This window comes from Seriola dumerili, unplaced genomic scaffold (genome assembly GCF_002260705.1).
Source record: "Seriola dumerili isolate Sdu_G_001 unplaced genomic scaffold, Sdu_1.0 BDQW01000319.1, whole genome shotgun sequence".
In the NCBI taxonomy this organism is placed as follows: Eukaryota; Metazoa; Chordata; class Actinopteri; order Carangiformes; family Carangidae; genus Seriola; species Seriola dumerili.
In genome coordinates this window covers 1,541,011-1,557,755 of record NW_019174574.1, presented here as the reverse complement: position 1 = coordinate 1,557,755, position 16,745 = coordinate 1,541,011, and the positions used below count along the sequence as shown (strand labels likewise).

General features: G+C 39.7%; 1 protein-coding gene across 1 annotated transcript in view; it reads right to left on the bottom strand.

Moving 5' to 3' along the window:
- Positions 1–6,129, bottom strand: part of rad54l (RAD54 like) — a 28,507-nt gene extending 22,378 nt beyond the window's left edge. Inside the window, exons 1-7 of the mRNA XM_022759098.1 lie at positions 5,914–6,129; positions 5,735–5,818; positions 5,224–5,334; positions 5,069–5,129; positions 4,828–4,963; positions 3,329–3,398; positions 2,682–2,970 (exon numbers count right to left, since the gene is read on the bottom strand). Of these exons, the coding sequence (XP_022614819.1) occupies positions 2,682–2,970; positions 3,329–3,398; positions 4,828–4,963; positions 5,069–5,129; positions 5,224–5,334; positions 5,735–5,818; positions 5,914–5,916 (754 nt within the window). The 5' untranslated portion in view covers positions 5,917–6,129. The remainder of the gene's footprint in view (positions 1–2,681; positions 2,971–3,328; positions 3,399–4,827; positions 4,964–5,068; positions 5,130–5,223; positions 5,335–5,734; positions 5,819–5,913) is intronic.
- Positions 6,130–16,745: the final 10,616 nt, after the last annotated feature.

The window sequence follows — 16,745 nt, the reverse complement described above, 5'->3', positions numbered from 1 at the left end:
GACTCAGCAGGTGACTATGAGCTCAGATACCACTTGCGGAATCATAAAACAGTTACCCAGAGAGAAGAGGAGTTTTTGTGGAACCCAGAAGCAGGGTCCTTTTAACCTCACTCCACCCAGGTTCTCGTCACTGCTCCAGAGCTCCTTTTATCTGAGCCCCTTGTTCCTGGATCTCTGCACCACCTACCTGCTCCTGAAACAGCACCCCTGCCCCACTCATCTACCCCTGCCCCCCTATACCACTTACCTGCTCCTGAAGCCCCACAACCAATCTACAAAATCTCTATGTCTCTGAACAGAACACACCCACGCTACACTATACCGGTGCAGACAGTGTAGGGTTGGAGGGACACAAAAGGGAGGTTCAGGTCCGACAACACCTGTCCTCCACTGAAGTTGAAGACTGCGCCATGTCACCCTCACCCCACCTGTACCCACAAAGAAACAGACATCAGCCTCAGAAACTGACCTATACCGCTTTGGGTGTACGTAATTATACGGACATTAAAATGTTGGACATTAATGTTATACCCAATGTGGTCCAAAGCTCTCTTAACGCCTTGGAGGCCTTGGTAGTTTAAAGACACTGTAATTTTAAGTGCCTACTACTATGCGCATGTGTATTTTTGATAATGAACCCTGAAGATGTTGACCTTGTTTTACCTGCCTTACATTTTGCCTGAATGCCATCTGTAGTTCAATTAAGTCTGTTATATGTATTGTGTGTGTAAACAGAATTGGATATTGTTGGCCGACTTGAGATCTGTTTACTTCTGCTTGATTACAGTGAGTTATAACTTATCCGTTCTTTAAAGAGGAACCTCACACTTAAAGCTGCAGTATGAGAGTGTGAAAGGTGATAAATTAAAGTTGTATTAAGTTGGTACAGACATATTGTTGAAAATTTTTAAGGCGAGGGAGAGTGTGGCACATAGGATAATTATGTAATAACAGATCAAGTGTCTTATTTTCCCTTGTGGGACAGTCAACATACTGAGTTAAACCAGTCAGGTGAGAGGTGAGAGGGACATGGTTAAAATACCCCGATATTGCAATGAATACATCAGGGTGCTGGGTCTGTACTCTCGCAACAGTCTCGTGAATGACATCACACATGACTGCAGACCCTTCTCGTGGTTGAATGTAAACAACAATGGCAACGATGTGAGAGAACTCCCTCGGTACATAGTATGGTCTAAGACCAACTGCCAACAGTTCAATATCCCGACAGCAGATCTTCTCCTTCAATGTGATGTGACCAGGGTTGCACCATCTATTGTTCACAAGCAGAACTAGTCCTCCACCTTTATTCTTCCCACTTGCTCTGGAGTCTCTGTTCGCGCATACTACAGTGAAGCAGGGTAAATCCACACAACGGTCAGGAGTGTTGTCGTTTAACCAGGTATCCGTGAAACACATGAGACTACAAGTACCTCCAGTTCATCACACTTGTTAGCCAGGAATTTGACATTTCCCATGAGGATCGATGGTAGAAAAGGCTTATATCTCCATCTCCTAGCCTTTAGCTTTGCCCCGGCTCTGCATCCACGGTACGGCCTCTTCAGCTCAGCCGTTATGGGATGTTTAACTCCATATGTGGTAAACTTTAAAGCCAGGAGTTCTTCCTTTGTGTACATTATTTTCTTATATCTTACATCTTTAATTACGACGACGTAGAATAAAAAACATCAATTGACAAAAAATATACTAATATGTAGAAATATATTGCAAAAAAACTATGAGCTACATGGACTTGCTGCCACTTGTTGCCAGTGCATCATTTGAATTTAGAGTTAGAGTCAACCCCCTCATTAGAGTGATTGTGTTTATGATAAGAGAGATCCTGAGTCTTTAATAAAACCAGGTAGGAAGTTACATGAATTTCCCCTAGGGGATGAATAAAGTATCTATCTATCCATCCATCCATTTATCTATGTATCTATCCATATATAAGAAGTATTTCCACCTTTGCCCAGAAAAAGTAAATCCATTGTTTCCTACAATATGTAGGAGTTCTGAAAGAGGGAGAACTTAAAAAAAAAAAAGATCGAAAGCAAAGTATTACATGTCCCACCAGCTGTAGCAAAACATTTTCTAAAACAAAGCTGCTCAACTTCTTTTCTTAAAAGCATTGACAAATTTAATTGCAATACTTGCTTTTCAAACAGGAAGCATTCTGGATAAACATAAATAAAATCCACTATCACCACATGTACTGAATGAAGCAAAATTTAACTTTGATCAAACTGTTGGAAATTGTTCTGGAATTTATTTTCTTGTTTGTTGTTTTGTTTTAATTTTGGTGGTGATACCAATGTGTGAAGAAGAGTAACACACAGATGAAGGCCTGATTACTGAGAGATGCAATTATCCTTTAGGACGTCTTGTATGAAGTTTCAAAATGTAAAGTGGTTTTTAACCCTTTATTTCTGTTTGACTTCTGATGGAGGTTTAAAAAAAGTGCATAAAAATGCTGCCTGAGTAAAACACAAACCATGTTAAGAGCAGGTCTGTGTGCAGCCCCCTCCCTCAGGCTAACACCCTGATATTTACTCTAGTGCAACACTGAGACTAAAGGTTCATCTTGATCAACACTTTGATCCATTACAAGGCATCAAATCACCATTTCTATGAACGTTGCTGTTGACATTCAGACTGAGACAGAGGGAGAGGTAAACCACCTAGCTGTTTATCGATGTCATCCTTCGAGCCTCCATCGATGGCCACTGGTGTAATGCGTCCTCCCAACCACTTTCCCACTTCATTGTACCAGTTGCGAACTAGACTGGAAGGAGAAACCACAATGACCTTGTCTATCTCTGGCTTGGCGTCGGGGCTTTGGCGCAGTAGGGTCCACATGAGGGTGATGCACTGCAAAGTCTTCCCCAGGCCCATCTCATCTGCCATGATGCAACCGAATGATCCCGGGATGCGTCTGCCCGTCACACACTCCCACAGGAACTTCACACCCTTGACAAATTAAAGACATCCACTTTTAATTTCATTGGACACTTACTCCTTTTTCCTGGACCTTTCAATTGCTTCTCAAGGTCCTCCTCACATCTTGTGGGGGAGGTCTATGAGAAGTGATTAAAAGCTTGTGAGTGGACCTTAACTTCTCTTTGTTCTGTCAGTCTAAGGTCAAGAGTGAACTAATCTCTCATCTGTTCTTATGTTTCCAAAGAGAAACAACACAAGGCCAGTTCACTGATGAGAGAGTCTCTATAGTTTAGCACTATTGTTACAATAAATCTAATATGGACATTTTATGTATCTTATAATTTTATTTTTATATTGATCAGTAAAGTAAAGGGAAAACATTTCTTACCTCTCTCTGATGGGGTCTGAGCACTTTTCCTAAAACTGGATCCACAACAACGTGGACTGGCAGTTTTTCTCTGGACAGGAAAAAGAAAGTGAAACATTTATTATCATTGTAGCAAAGTCAGTAAAGGCAACACGTAGCCACTCCTGGGCAAATTACATAAAATGTATTTATATAAAATGAGCCTTTCTTCAAATGTTAATGCCCTGTTACTTTTTATTTTGTTAACTTAAAAATAGAAGAAAAGGAAACAGTAGTTGTGTCCTGTGCAAAGGTCTGGGCTCCCTTCTGCTTGTAAAACACTCAGAACCTCAGTGACTTCATTCACCTATCTTGTTTGGCCTTGATTGTCATTTGATGGAATTATCAGCTGATGACAACTGAAGAACTGATCAATTCTCAGACTCTTCAAACATTGTGGTAACTCTCAACAACCACGAGCAACTGACTGAGGATCTAAAATGAAGCTAACTTATGCTACAGAGCAGGACAGGCTACAGTGTAACAAGATATCATAGTACGTTCAGTTTCCACTGACAATTTCCACTGTCTGAAATGTCATTAAGACATGGCATAAGAGTTAACTGTGGAGGCCAAGACAAGTTGTGGAAGACTGAGAAAACCTTGACATAAACCACATCTGCTGAGCAGGGAGGCAAAGTTATACCCCCATCAGGCTACAGAGGACCTGCAGGTGGTCCATTGTTGTGCAGTGTCAGTACACAAACAGGGTCAACATGGAAGAGTCATCAGAAGGAAACTTAAACTGCCACCTCATCACAAAACTCTATGTCTGAAGTCTGCAAAGCAACATCTGTATGAGCCAGGGTTGTTTTGGAAACGAGTGCTGTTGGACTGATCAAGTTAAAACTGAGTTCCTTGGCTACAGTCACTGTACAGGCAATCCTGCGATCCAACCCTGCCCTGAGGTTCCAGGTAATGATGTGTGCAGTTAGACACACTCAGAATTGTTGTCCAACCAAGGAAACAAAGGGATTCAATGGTAAAGAAAAACAAAATGTGTTCCATCGCCACAGCTAGAAATTAACAATAAAGGTGCTTTAGACTACGCCTTCAGATGGACTGGAGAAACTGACAATAAGATGTAGTCAAAAAACAATGTATATTTGCAAGCTGTGATATCTGCCAGTGCTAAACCTGCAGGTGCATTTCTTAAAGCTGCACAAAGCACAGTTCATGTTTACAAATCCATACATCTGATCAGAATAGATCATTTAAAGGTACTGCTCTTACTTACTGCAGTTTCTGTACTTTCACCTGTAGAAAATCTCCACAGAGGAAGTAATGACTCAGAATACAAACTGTCTCCTCACCTCAAGAGAGTGAGCAGTATGAGAGGGCTGGACTGTCCACGTAAGAACAAATTTTTACTCATTTGCCTGCTTCTATTTGGAGTACCTAGCTAGCAATCAAGCCTGTTCACTGGAGATCAACTATGACATGATGTAATGGAGGGAGGAGCGCATTTTTTTTGGACCTACTTGTCAGCTTTGATCAGGTCGTGAGCGCTCAGAGTCGGGGGCTCGTACAGAACCAAAGCATCTTCAGCGAAGGGATCGTGAAGTGCTTTCCTTACTCCTGCACGCTTCAGACCGAGCGCCCTGATTCCCAGCGAGCCTGAGGGTGATTCATCAAGAGAGCAGTTGAAGTAATCCTATGTAACGTAATGTGATGTAATGTAGTAGACATGGAAGAGGAGCACAGTGATGAGAACAATGTTACCTGTGTAATTTAGAATAGGTATTTTAAATGGCTTGGAGAGGATGCTTCGAATAAATGCCTCCTGTAGAAAAGATTTTTAAAAAGTGAGCCTGATGTATTCACATACATGTAAATGTATGCAAAGAGTAAACTTGATAGTCCTCAACAATACTTACATGCTTGTCCCCGTCCATACAGGCAGGCTGGTTGCTGAGCTGTGTCAGAGGCTTTCTGAAGGGAGAAATATGGCTCTCTCTCACCTCGTCATCACTTCTTCTTCTTTTCTCCTGTGAAAAGGGCTCACACATCTTACCAATGTTCACAAATACTGATTCTCACTCATCATCCTTTTGTTCATTCTCAAAACAAACGGCCTGGGGAAAGTAGCAGTTTGATACTATGAGGAAAGCCTATTTGTGCTTTGTTTATCCATAAAGAATACAGTCCATACATGTTAAACCATTAAGGGGTGTCACCAAATCAATATTAACATTGTTATGTGGTTCAGGTGATGCTGATTGTTGTAGACAGCAACTGTCTCTCCATACATGTTATACAAGCTGTGCGCATGTGCCAACGACCAGCTAACAAACATCTGACTGACATTAACAATAGGCAAAACAACGGTGTTGTTTAACAGTCAGCTCTGAATGTATTAATATGTAACAGCCATGCCTGTTTACTCACACTTCTACATGTCCACTCTTCATCCTCGCAGGAAGTCCCTCCTTGTTTTCGTTTAGCAAGCTGACTGGGAGCGAGACTCCTTCTCTGTAATGACGGTTTTATACGAAGAGGATTAGCACCAGTTACAACACTAGTCTGTGGCATCAGAGAAATAAATAATAACAACTTAGCTCGCCCACCATTTTCCTTGATTCCTTCTGTTGACAACCGTCACCTGCCGTGTGGTTCGCGCTCACCGCTGGTTACCGGAAAACAGTTGCTTCACTTCACAGCAGAGACGCTCATGTCTGTGAGTTTCCAGCAAGAGTCAGTAAAGTCAACTGTGTCAGAGTCATGGACGAGTTAGTTATAGAGTTTGTTAGTTAATAGCAAAACTGTGATTTCCCCTCGGTGAATTTTACTCCGGCTCGCATTAAAGTTCGCGCTAAATGTTACACAAACACAGTACTACGGCAAGCCTGGAAGGTCAAACAGACTGCTGTGTGACTGCTGCAGAGTCGCGCATGTTGGGATGGAATAGATTGTTCAAAGTTATAAATATCTGTTATTCTGTGGGTCTGATAAAGGACCTCTGTGTTGTCTGCTGCACCTGAGTGTTTCCATTTTATTTGACTTCGCCGGCCCGTGGCATAGGCAGTATAGGCGAATGCTAAGGGTGCCATCATACATAGGGGGCGATGGGGGGGGGGGGTTAACTTTTACTATTTACTTATACTATTACAACTACTATTTCGAAATATTACATAAGCCCAAAAAACAACATAACTACATACAAAAGACTATTAAATAATGGAGGGGCCTTTTTTTCTGGGTTCCTGGTGCCCCCCAACCCCCCTCCCTGGCTCATTACACTTTACCAGAGACAGAGGAGATGATCTTTGACTTTACCTGCTCTCTGGGGAGGATGGGCAAGTTATCTGATGTGACCCCAGAAAAGATGCTGTATCTTTCATCATGTCAGATCGACCAAAGCTCTCTCATGCCCAGGGTAGAAAAAGAAGAGAGAGGAGGAAAAACGGGAAAAGACAGGTACATTAACGTGATGAAATTGCATTGGTAGTTACAGTTGTTGGAGCAGTGTTACGTGCTAGCTTACTTTAGGACGATAGTAATGTGGTTTGCTAATCAATAAATAGCTAGAGTTAACGTCAGTTAACGTTACTCCCACCTTAAATTCATCAGCGAAATACCCATTCAGGTGTTGTTTTCACCTGCTGGCTGTGTCATACATTTTTAATGACATCTGGTTAGCCAACGTTTGCCCTGCTTGTAATAGTCACACAGAGTAACTAAACTGAAATTAAATTGTTCATTTATGCTGTGTGCCATTTTCATTTACTCCTAGCCAGTAACATCTGATGTCTACATGTATAATCTTCAATCTTCTTAATCTTTCAAAAGAAAGGTAACACTTGTGAGATTCATCTAGAGGTGTAAGCATCAGCCTAGATGTTACTGGTTGAGGGGCTAAGTCCTGCCTTCCTGGGACTTGACTGAAGTCAGATTTACAACAGCCGGTCTCCTGGTATCTCCTCCATGCTCTTGAGACTGTGCTGGGAGACACAGCATGTGCCACAATAGCTTGACTATTTCAGGGTGTGGCAGGACTCAGAGTTATATTAAAAGTCTGCCGTCTGTCAAACTGTTTAACAGATTCTTGTTATTTTTTTCCAACTCTCAGGTCCTCTATTTTGTTACATGGTATTGTAGAACAATACTGTCCAACATCACATTTAAAGACAGAGTTTTGTCCCAATTCCACTGAGCATGCTAATTCTAGTTTCCCAGTTTTGGAGTATGTATATGGAGTCCTAAAACTGTTTTGAAAAATTGTCTAATTGCATCAATAAATAATAATGCAATGTTACATAATGACAATGTATACAAAGATTGACACTTTTTGTATAATCTGAAATCAGTTGGTAAAAAAACATAATTTCCTATTTTGATTATATAATCTCAATTGAAGGTCCATTTACTTTTGCTCAGTTTCCCCCTTTACTCCCTCGAACCAGCTAATAATGAAATGAGTTTATGAAAGTTAGGAGTTAATCCTATTTATCTTGTACAAGCTCATTTAGGTTTTCAGCTCCACAGTTTTCCTACTTTTCAGTCCTAGCACATTTTTAAACATTTATTTAGTCTATATTTTCCACACACAAAATGTTCTGTTTTCCTCAAGACATTTCCAGGTTACCGTCTGCTAATGCTTGTCAGGATTGTTTAATGTGTGACAAACTCTTTCTACCAACGGGTGGCAGCTTCCTCACATCCATGTTTCTCTGCATCCTGAGCTCAGACTATCTGTCTACACCTTCTGAGATGTTATTAGCTGTGGTGCACACCCTCCTCCTATATGTGGTTGGCATTAAGACAAATTCCACCGTGTAAAACCTGCTGGTGGTGTGTATCATCTGTTGATGGTGGGTGGGTTCATAGCTCTGCTGCTTCATGTGTGAACTCCTTTAATGGTATCTGCAACTCTGGCTGTCAGGGAACTGTCAACCACTATAGACTGAAGATTGAATATTGTCTACTTGAAATAGGAATATAATGTCATTCACTCAGGATTCTACTTTTTAAGTTATTGGTATCTAAAACAATATGTTAACTATTGAATCCAATTTACAAACTTTAAATCCTGTATCCGTTTTTGGTCCATTACAGTTGTGTGGAAAGATGCTGTGTTTACAGTTTCAGAAAGAAGCTGCTCACTGTTCAGTGAGATATGATGGTGTGGTTTACGTATTGCCCTGTCAGCCAGGATTTAACTCATTCAAATGAATGTTCTCTCTAGAATAGCATCTTACAGTCCCATGTTACCATTTTCATCTCCTCCACCCAGGTACTGGATATATTTACACAAAAGAATAAAAAGAAAATCTCCCAGAATTTAAGAAAAGTTTGCAGAGAGGGAAAGAAGTGTGGATAACAAAGGACTTTTCTCTGTTTTCTGCTGTATTCTAGCTGCTGCAATTCCCTGTGACACTCAACTATGCATCCTTTGACATGTTTGTCTGATAATTTATAAGAAAAACAAAACAATTTGGCCTGTTGTTACTTTCACATTCTGGCCAGTTCAAACCACAACCAATTCCATGGGGTTCAGGTCTGGAGACAGGTCTTCATCATGTGAAGCCTCAGTCTGATTCTGTCTAATGTTGCTGTAGAAAGAAGCCCTGACTAACCAGTCTGTCTTTCTTACTGGTCTGTTTCTCTCCACCTCACCTCATCAATGTGGTCCATCTCTCCTGGTGGATCCCAAGGCATTCCCAGACCAGATGAGATATAAAGTCTCTCCAGTGTCTTCTGTCCGGTTGGACATTTATTTGCACAGTACTGTATGTTAATTTGGATTACAACTTTTGCCAACTTCAATGGTAATTTCTTTCTAAGAACAATATATTTTACAGAGTGAAATTATGACATTAACCCAAGCCAGAGAGTTTGGAGTGTTATCACTGCAGTGCTTGAGATTATATATTATTTTTTCATTATTTTATTATTATATGAATCATTCTTTGATGTTACAATCACAGCAGCCTGGCTGGGATGAGCTGACATTAGGCTCATAATCTTAAGAAAACTATATAAAACCAGCAGAGACAAGGCAGCGAGATCCAAAAAACACCACAGACAAACTAACAATAACAATAATGCAACAAATTCAGACTCAGTGCTATAATTTAGATGACTTAACTTGAGTTAACTTTATTGCCATGACAACAACTGTTGTAAGAAACTGAGATTTGCTGAGATCATAGTACAGGAGGACAGGCAGGACAATATACGTCACAGCATACTAATAAATATCATATAGACATATGTATTTAAATACACACAATACCAATAAAGGTAGTTGAATAGTACATTTCCTCAAAGAGGAGATGCTTCATCTGTACTGTAACTATTGGGAAAGCATTTTGGTGAAGCTGAATTTAAAATGCTATCTTCATTATTTTTTCTATAGCAGGGGAGAGAGACAAGAATCCTGTGGAGCCCTAATATTAATCAGTGTAGAAAACATGTTATTGAAGAGAAGTTACACTGGACTCCAGACAAAAGACTTTGTTGAATGTTTTATTACTAATAATGTATAAAAACAGTGGTCAGAAGGCATTTTAAAGTACATTGTCAAAAACTCTGAATATATTCAGGATAATACAGTACCATGATGTATATCAAGACCATGAACATTTCTTATATGAGGTTTATTAGAATTTCTAAAGTCATCAGCTGAAAACACTGAGGCATACTGCCTCATACACTGGGTTATGACATACAGTAGAGATTCTGAGTGTGAGTCCAGAGTAGCCCTGATCCAGGAGTGCACTGCTGAGTGTTGGCTCTTTGTACCAGGGGTGCCAGACACAGGCACTCGTCACCTGGTAGTATTCCCTGGCAGTACACTGAGCGGGACAGGCCAGGTCACCGTTCATGCCATGTAGGTGAACCCCTTCTCACTGACACTTTATCTGAAGCCTTGCGCATTAGGGATTATAAGGCATTATAAACATGATTTAGGCCTATGATAAATTGTTGTGATTGATTGTAAATTAACGAGAGGCATTCAATGATTGCTGATATAGGGTAAAACAGCACTCGGACTTTTAACTAATTATATGACGCTGCTTTACAGGTGTTCTATTACCCATTAATTAGTGCTACATTAATGGTCGCTATCTAACTTTGCTAAGATAAAGATATTTCCAGAAATAACAAATGATGTCTGGTCGTCAGAGAAGGATGAAGGGAGGAAGCCTGGATACTGGTAACCTGCAGACAAAGTAGCAAGCTAGTGTGCACTGTGCAGGTGAGAAAAATGTGTATGTGTTGCTTAGCAACAGCCCAGTCCAGTTGCGGAAGTATTTGTGTTGTAGCCAAATAAATTATGAAATAAACAAACAAATCATAGCCTGTTGTTGCTTATTTAACTAAGTTGGCGCTCGTAAAACTGTTGTATAAAGCAATATCACAGGAGAGGTCATGATGTACTGAACATCAGCACAGCTCTGATTGTTTTCGGTACGAGGCCGCTATGACCGAATCACAGCTGTGCTGATATTCAGTACAACATTATGCCTTCCAGTGTGATATTGCTTAGATATACTGTATATCACACACCTGTTGTAAGTAATGGGCTTATTCTCCTTTTTACTTATTACATGTGTACCAATACTCATCAGTAAATCAGTAAATTACTCTCTCCACCACTTGCATGTGCCAGATGTAGATCTTTAAAAGGTTAAATGTTAATGTAATCTATTCAGTAATAAATGTTCCGTCATGGATTCGTTTTCCTACCAAGCTAAATACACAATGTGAAAATCAGTTACATTATCTACAAAATACATTATCACAATGCAGAACACAGGGCTGTTTTGAAAATAGATGGTTTGCACAGGAGAATGATATTTTGCATTTGAAAGTTGCAGTTGTAAACTCAATTCATAATTATTAATTCCTTTAGCTTACTGTCTCTTAAACTGACAAATTTGTGATTGAAAATATTTGACCTTATATATTTCCACGTCTGTTATACTTTGTCTCACAACTTGTTTGTTTCCTGCTTCAACATTTACAGTTTGGTGTTGTGATAGTGTTAACTGTCCTGGTGTGAAGGGACTATTTCTCTGGACAGTTTTTGACTCTTTATGTTTGGACTCTGTTTTATTTTGAAATCACTTCCCTTGTGTGCCTCATGGTTATTTTAGTTCCTGTCTTTGTCCCATTTCCCTTCATTGTGATTGTCTGCCCCACCCTAATGTTTTTCACCTGTGTTCAATTACCCTTGCCTCCCTTGTGTCTATTCACAGGAGTCTCATGAAGTCTTGGTCAGTTGGTCTGTTTTACCCTTGTGTGTCTGTTCAGTTCTCCTTGTGCTTCTTTTCACTTTTCCCTGCGCTGCCTGTAATTGGCTTGTCAGTTTGTTCCTGTGCCTAGTTTGGATTTTCAGCATTTTGTTTGACAAGTTTGTAAGTTTTGGATAGTGTCACGATTAAAAGTATTTTCACTGCACCTTCCAGCCTTCATGTTTGTCTGTGTTTGGGTCCAGTTAACCTGAAACCTAACATTAACTGACACATATATATTTAAATATGGCTGTCTTTTATATAAGGAAGTAGAAGCAGTGTCAGACATAAAGTACTCATCCACCAACAAAGCATAAGCTCTAATTAGCTGGTTACTCTGTGTATAAACTCAGACTATATGCTCCATAATGAACATGCTTTAAGTTTGCTATGAGCCTAATGTCAAACCGAGGGGTAACCCATTGTCACCTGTACATCAACACCTCTTCCTGACTTGATGCATTGTTCTACACATACATATTTTTACATGGTGTATATATTCATGAAACAGGCTTGTTCATGATTTTGTATGATTTACATGATTTCTTGTTACCTTGGGTAAAACTGGAAAATAAAAAGTGTAAAATGTATAGTGTATCATCCATTGATAATAAACATGCTCAGAGCAGGTTTAATGCAAATAAAGAATAAATAAAATAATTTAAACAATAAATACTCTTTTATACATTAAGGTAACATGATGCATAGCATCTAACAGAAGTTAAATTTTGACTCAAACAGTGACAGACGGCCTCAGAAATGACTCTATTTACACAGTAAAACAATATTTCAATACTGTTTTATAATTGTAGCATCATGAGTTTACTTCTTCAGTACAGTACATTTAAAAATGAAGGAATCTCTTACATATCATATACTTCAGCTCTTTGAAGAAAACCATTTTGAGAGATATTCTTGTATATTTTCTTATCCGGCATCAGATGAATCTAATCTCTACATAGGGTGCTTCTCATTTGCCTTATTTCATGTCTCCTCACTCCTCAGTCCTCTGGCATTATGATGAATGTCTCAATTCTCTTATTCAGTTTCCATTATCTGTGGTAACTGCAGGACAGTTTAATCAAGAAATTATGAAACAACTTCATCATCATCACTCATTACAGAATTATTCCTTTTGTTGTTGGTTATTTTCCCATTTTGACTTGAAAAATGGAGAATATTAATGGAGAGGAGGAATCTGTAAAAACCTTTTAACTCAATGTGGGTTTCTATGAGGCTAAAATCTCAGCATCAGGTAAAGGTATACTTTGAGCTGAGATATCTCAACATAATTTCCACTTCAGATGAAACATATATGATACTTAATAAGACATAACCTAGATTATTAGATAATGAATTGACAAACAGAATATCAATAAATACAGACACAAATAATGAGTAAATATAAAGCATTGTGTCTTGATGCCTACATCAAAACAAATCAAAGAAATAATGTGAAATACAATGCACACTGTTCAGTGTTCCTTAGTTTATAATAACTCAATCAATTGGCTTTTGGGGAATTTTCCATACCATATTAAAATCAAATCACAACACAGAAAATAAAGTGTATTGCATCTCAGTGTTGTCCAGCAGAGAGCAGAGAAAATCTGCCAATATAGGTTCATGCCTTGTCTTTTTTTAAAAAAGAGATGGTTATTGTATTCCATGTTGTTCCATGTTGTCATTCCATGTTACAGTTGTTTTAATTTAGACATTTTAAATCTCCCACAGTCCAAACAGTAACTTTACTGGTTTGAACAATCTATTCACATCATAGATACAATATAAACACAACATTAATTAATGTCTCAGGGGAAACATGCAGAGACACAGCAGTAACTGTGCGAGCTTGTTATTATTTGGGCGACACATCACATTATCTTTGAAGATACTGACCGAGGCATAACGAATCTGTAAACACCTGCAGACTGACAGGTGATCCGTGAACCTTTTCTCCTCTCACATCTTTTTGGTTTTCTCTCCCCCTCCATCTTACATCCAAGGGACTAAGAAAAATGAGAAGCACCCATCAAAACAGTTAACCTTGCTTTGTCAAAGATGACGTTATACAACTTCCAGTAAGTCCAAAACAAGCTAGCCATTAGTGCACATAACATCAACAATGTTGTAACAACAACATTTGATATGAATTTGTGGAGTGTTACCAAAACTCTATAAGTAAAATTAAGATATAAATGTGGCCAAAGAGCAGTTCTTTTGTTTAATTTGAAAAATTATCTGACTCTTAAGTCTGATACAATACGTTTTCCAGCATATGATGTTTAATGCTTCATTCTAAAGATTTCTACTGTTGAGGATCCAAATCTTTTTTTATTGGTCAGAAGGAGCTGAGCTATGTATGGTCATAGACATTGTACGTTAATGTTGCCACCATAGTGGATCAGGCAAGACTGCTCTGCAAATAAGCACAAGTAAACAGAGGAGCTGCAGGTTGTCTGGATAAAAAGAAAAATAACGTTTATATTTCTCAACCGATTTCATTTCATTTATAGAGCTTTTTATCCAGAAAAACTGCTGCTCCTCTGTTTATTCCTATTTGGCCAGTCTTGCCCGGTCCAATATTGACGTATTGCAGTAACAGGCTGAAGTGACCAATGTGGCATCTACCCACTCACAAGTCTCATAAATGTGCAGAGGGGTGAAACGACGTGAAACAAAAGAAATGTATTGAAACTAGTAATGTCATAATAATAATAATAATAGCAATAATAATAATAATAATAATAATGCACACAATGTAGTAACCTTAGAAACTGTAATAAAAGATATAATAATCTGCATAATGATGCGCTGACAACAAGCGGCAGCAAGTCCGCGTAGCTCTTAGTTTTTTGCAATGTATTTGTATATATTAGTATATTTCTATTGATGTTTTTCATTCTACATCGTTTTTTTGTCTGACGATGGAGAAAATAACGTACACAAAGGAAGAACTCCTGGCTTTAAAGTTTACCAGATATGGAGTTAAACATCCCATACTGGCTGAATTGAAGAAGCCGTATTGTGGATGCAGGGCCGGGGCTAAGCTAAAGGCAAGGAGATGGACATATAAGCCTTTTCTACCATCGATCCTCATGGGAAATGTCAACTCCCTGGCTAACAAGTGTGATGAACTGGAGGCACTTGTGAAGAACCAGCGAGCACATCCTGAGTTTAGTCTCATATGTTTCATGGAGACCTGGTTAAACGACAACACTCCTGACCGTTGTGTGGATTTACCCAGCTTCACTGCAGTACGCGCGAACAGAGACGCCAGAGCAAGTGAAGAAGACTAAAGGTGGAGGACTGGTTCTGCTTGTGAACAATAGATGGTGCAACCCTGGTAACATCAAAGTGAAGGAGAAGATCTGCTGTCCGGATACTGAACTGTTGGCAGTTGGTCTTGGACCGTACTATGTACCGAGGGAGTTCTCTCACATCGTTGCCATTGTTGTTTACATTCAACCACGAGCTGAGCCTGCACTCGCATGTGACGTCATCCATGAGACTGTTGCGAGAGTACAGACCCAGCACCCTGATGCATTCATTACAGTATCGGGGGATCTTAACCATGTCACTCTCACCTCTCAGGCTTCACTCAGTGTGTTGACTGTCCCACAAGGGAAAATAAGACACTTGATCTGTTGTATGCAAATGTCAAGGAGGCCTACACTGCTTCAGCTCTACCACCACTAGGCAGAACAGATCATAATCCGGTTTTTCTTCAGCCTTCCTACAAGCCCTGTGTACTGAGGCAGGCTGCAACCACCCGCTCATTCAGGAACTGGACCCTGGAGGCCAGTGAGTCTCTAAAAGACTGTTTTGAGTGCCCAGATTGGAATGTCCTGTTGGAGTCCGTCCTTTACATGCTCCACCGGGCCCATTCGTACTTGTCAGTACGTCAGGCTGGGTAATTGTGTCTCAGGGACAGTGATGAGCAGCACTGGGGCTCCACAGGGGACTATTCTGACTCCGTTCCTGTTCACCCTGTATACGGCGGACTTTAAATACAACTCTGAGACCTGCCACATCCAGAAATACTCGGATGACACAACTATTGTGGCGAGTATCAGGAACGGGCGGGATGAGGAGTACAGGGATCTGATGATGGACTTCAGTGAATGGAGCAACAAGAACTGCCTCCTTCTGAACCCCTCCAAGACCAAGGAGATGGTCATGGACTTTCGGCGGTCTAGGCCCACCCATCAGCCAGTCAACATTTGAGGGAAGTACATTGAGGTGTTACACACTTAAAAATACCCACGTGTGCACCTGGACAGTAAACTGGACTGGTCCCTGAACACGGATGCCATCTACCTGAAGGGGCAGAGCTGGCTCTTTTTCTTCAGGAAGTTCAGGTCTTTTGACGTCTGCAGTGAAATGCTGCACATGTTTTATCAGTCAGTGGTGGCCAGTGTACTCTTTTATGCTGCAATCTGCTGGGGCAGCAGCATGTCCGACATGAACACAAAGAGACTGGACAAGCTGGTCAAAAAGGCTGGGTCTGTGCTTGGCAGGAGTCTGGACTCACTCAGGACTGTTGGGGAGAGATGCATGCAATGTAAGATGGAGGCCATCTTGGACAATACCAACCATCCTCTCCACAACATTCTGGCAGGACAGAGCAGCTACAGCTGCAGCAAATGTCAGCTGCAAAACGTCTCTCACTGCGCTGCAGAACAGAGAGGTTCAGGAGATCCTTTGTTCCCACTGCCATCAGGCTATACAACACCTCAGCCAAAGGAAGTGGACTAATCGAATTATTATTGTTTATTTATTATTAACTGCTATTATTATTATTATTATTATTATTGTTATTATTATTATTATTATTATTATTATTATTATTATTATTGTTATTATTATTATCATTATTATTATTATTATTATTATTATTATTATTATTATTATCATCAACAATGAGCTAATGGACACATGAATTTCCCCTAGGGGATAAATAAGGTATCTATCTATCTATCTATCTATCTATCTATCTATCTATCTATCTATCTATCTATCTATCTATCTATCTATCTATCTATCTATCTATCTATCTATCTGTCTATCTTATCTTATAGCCATTATCAACTTATGTTGCAATTCACATTGTGTGAAGTTATGTTAGCGGTGATAAATGTGATATACAAGTAGTAGAA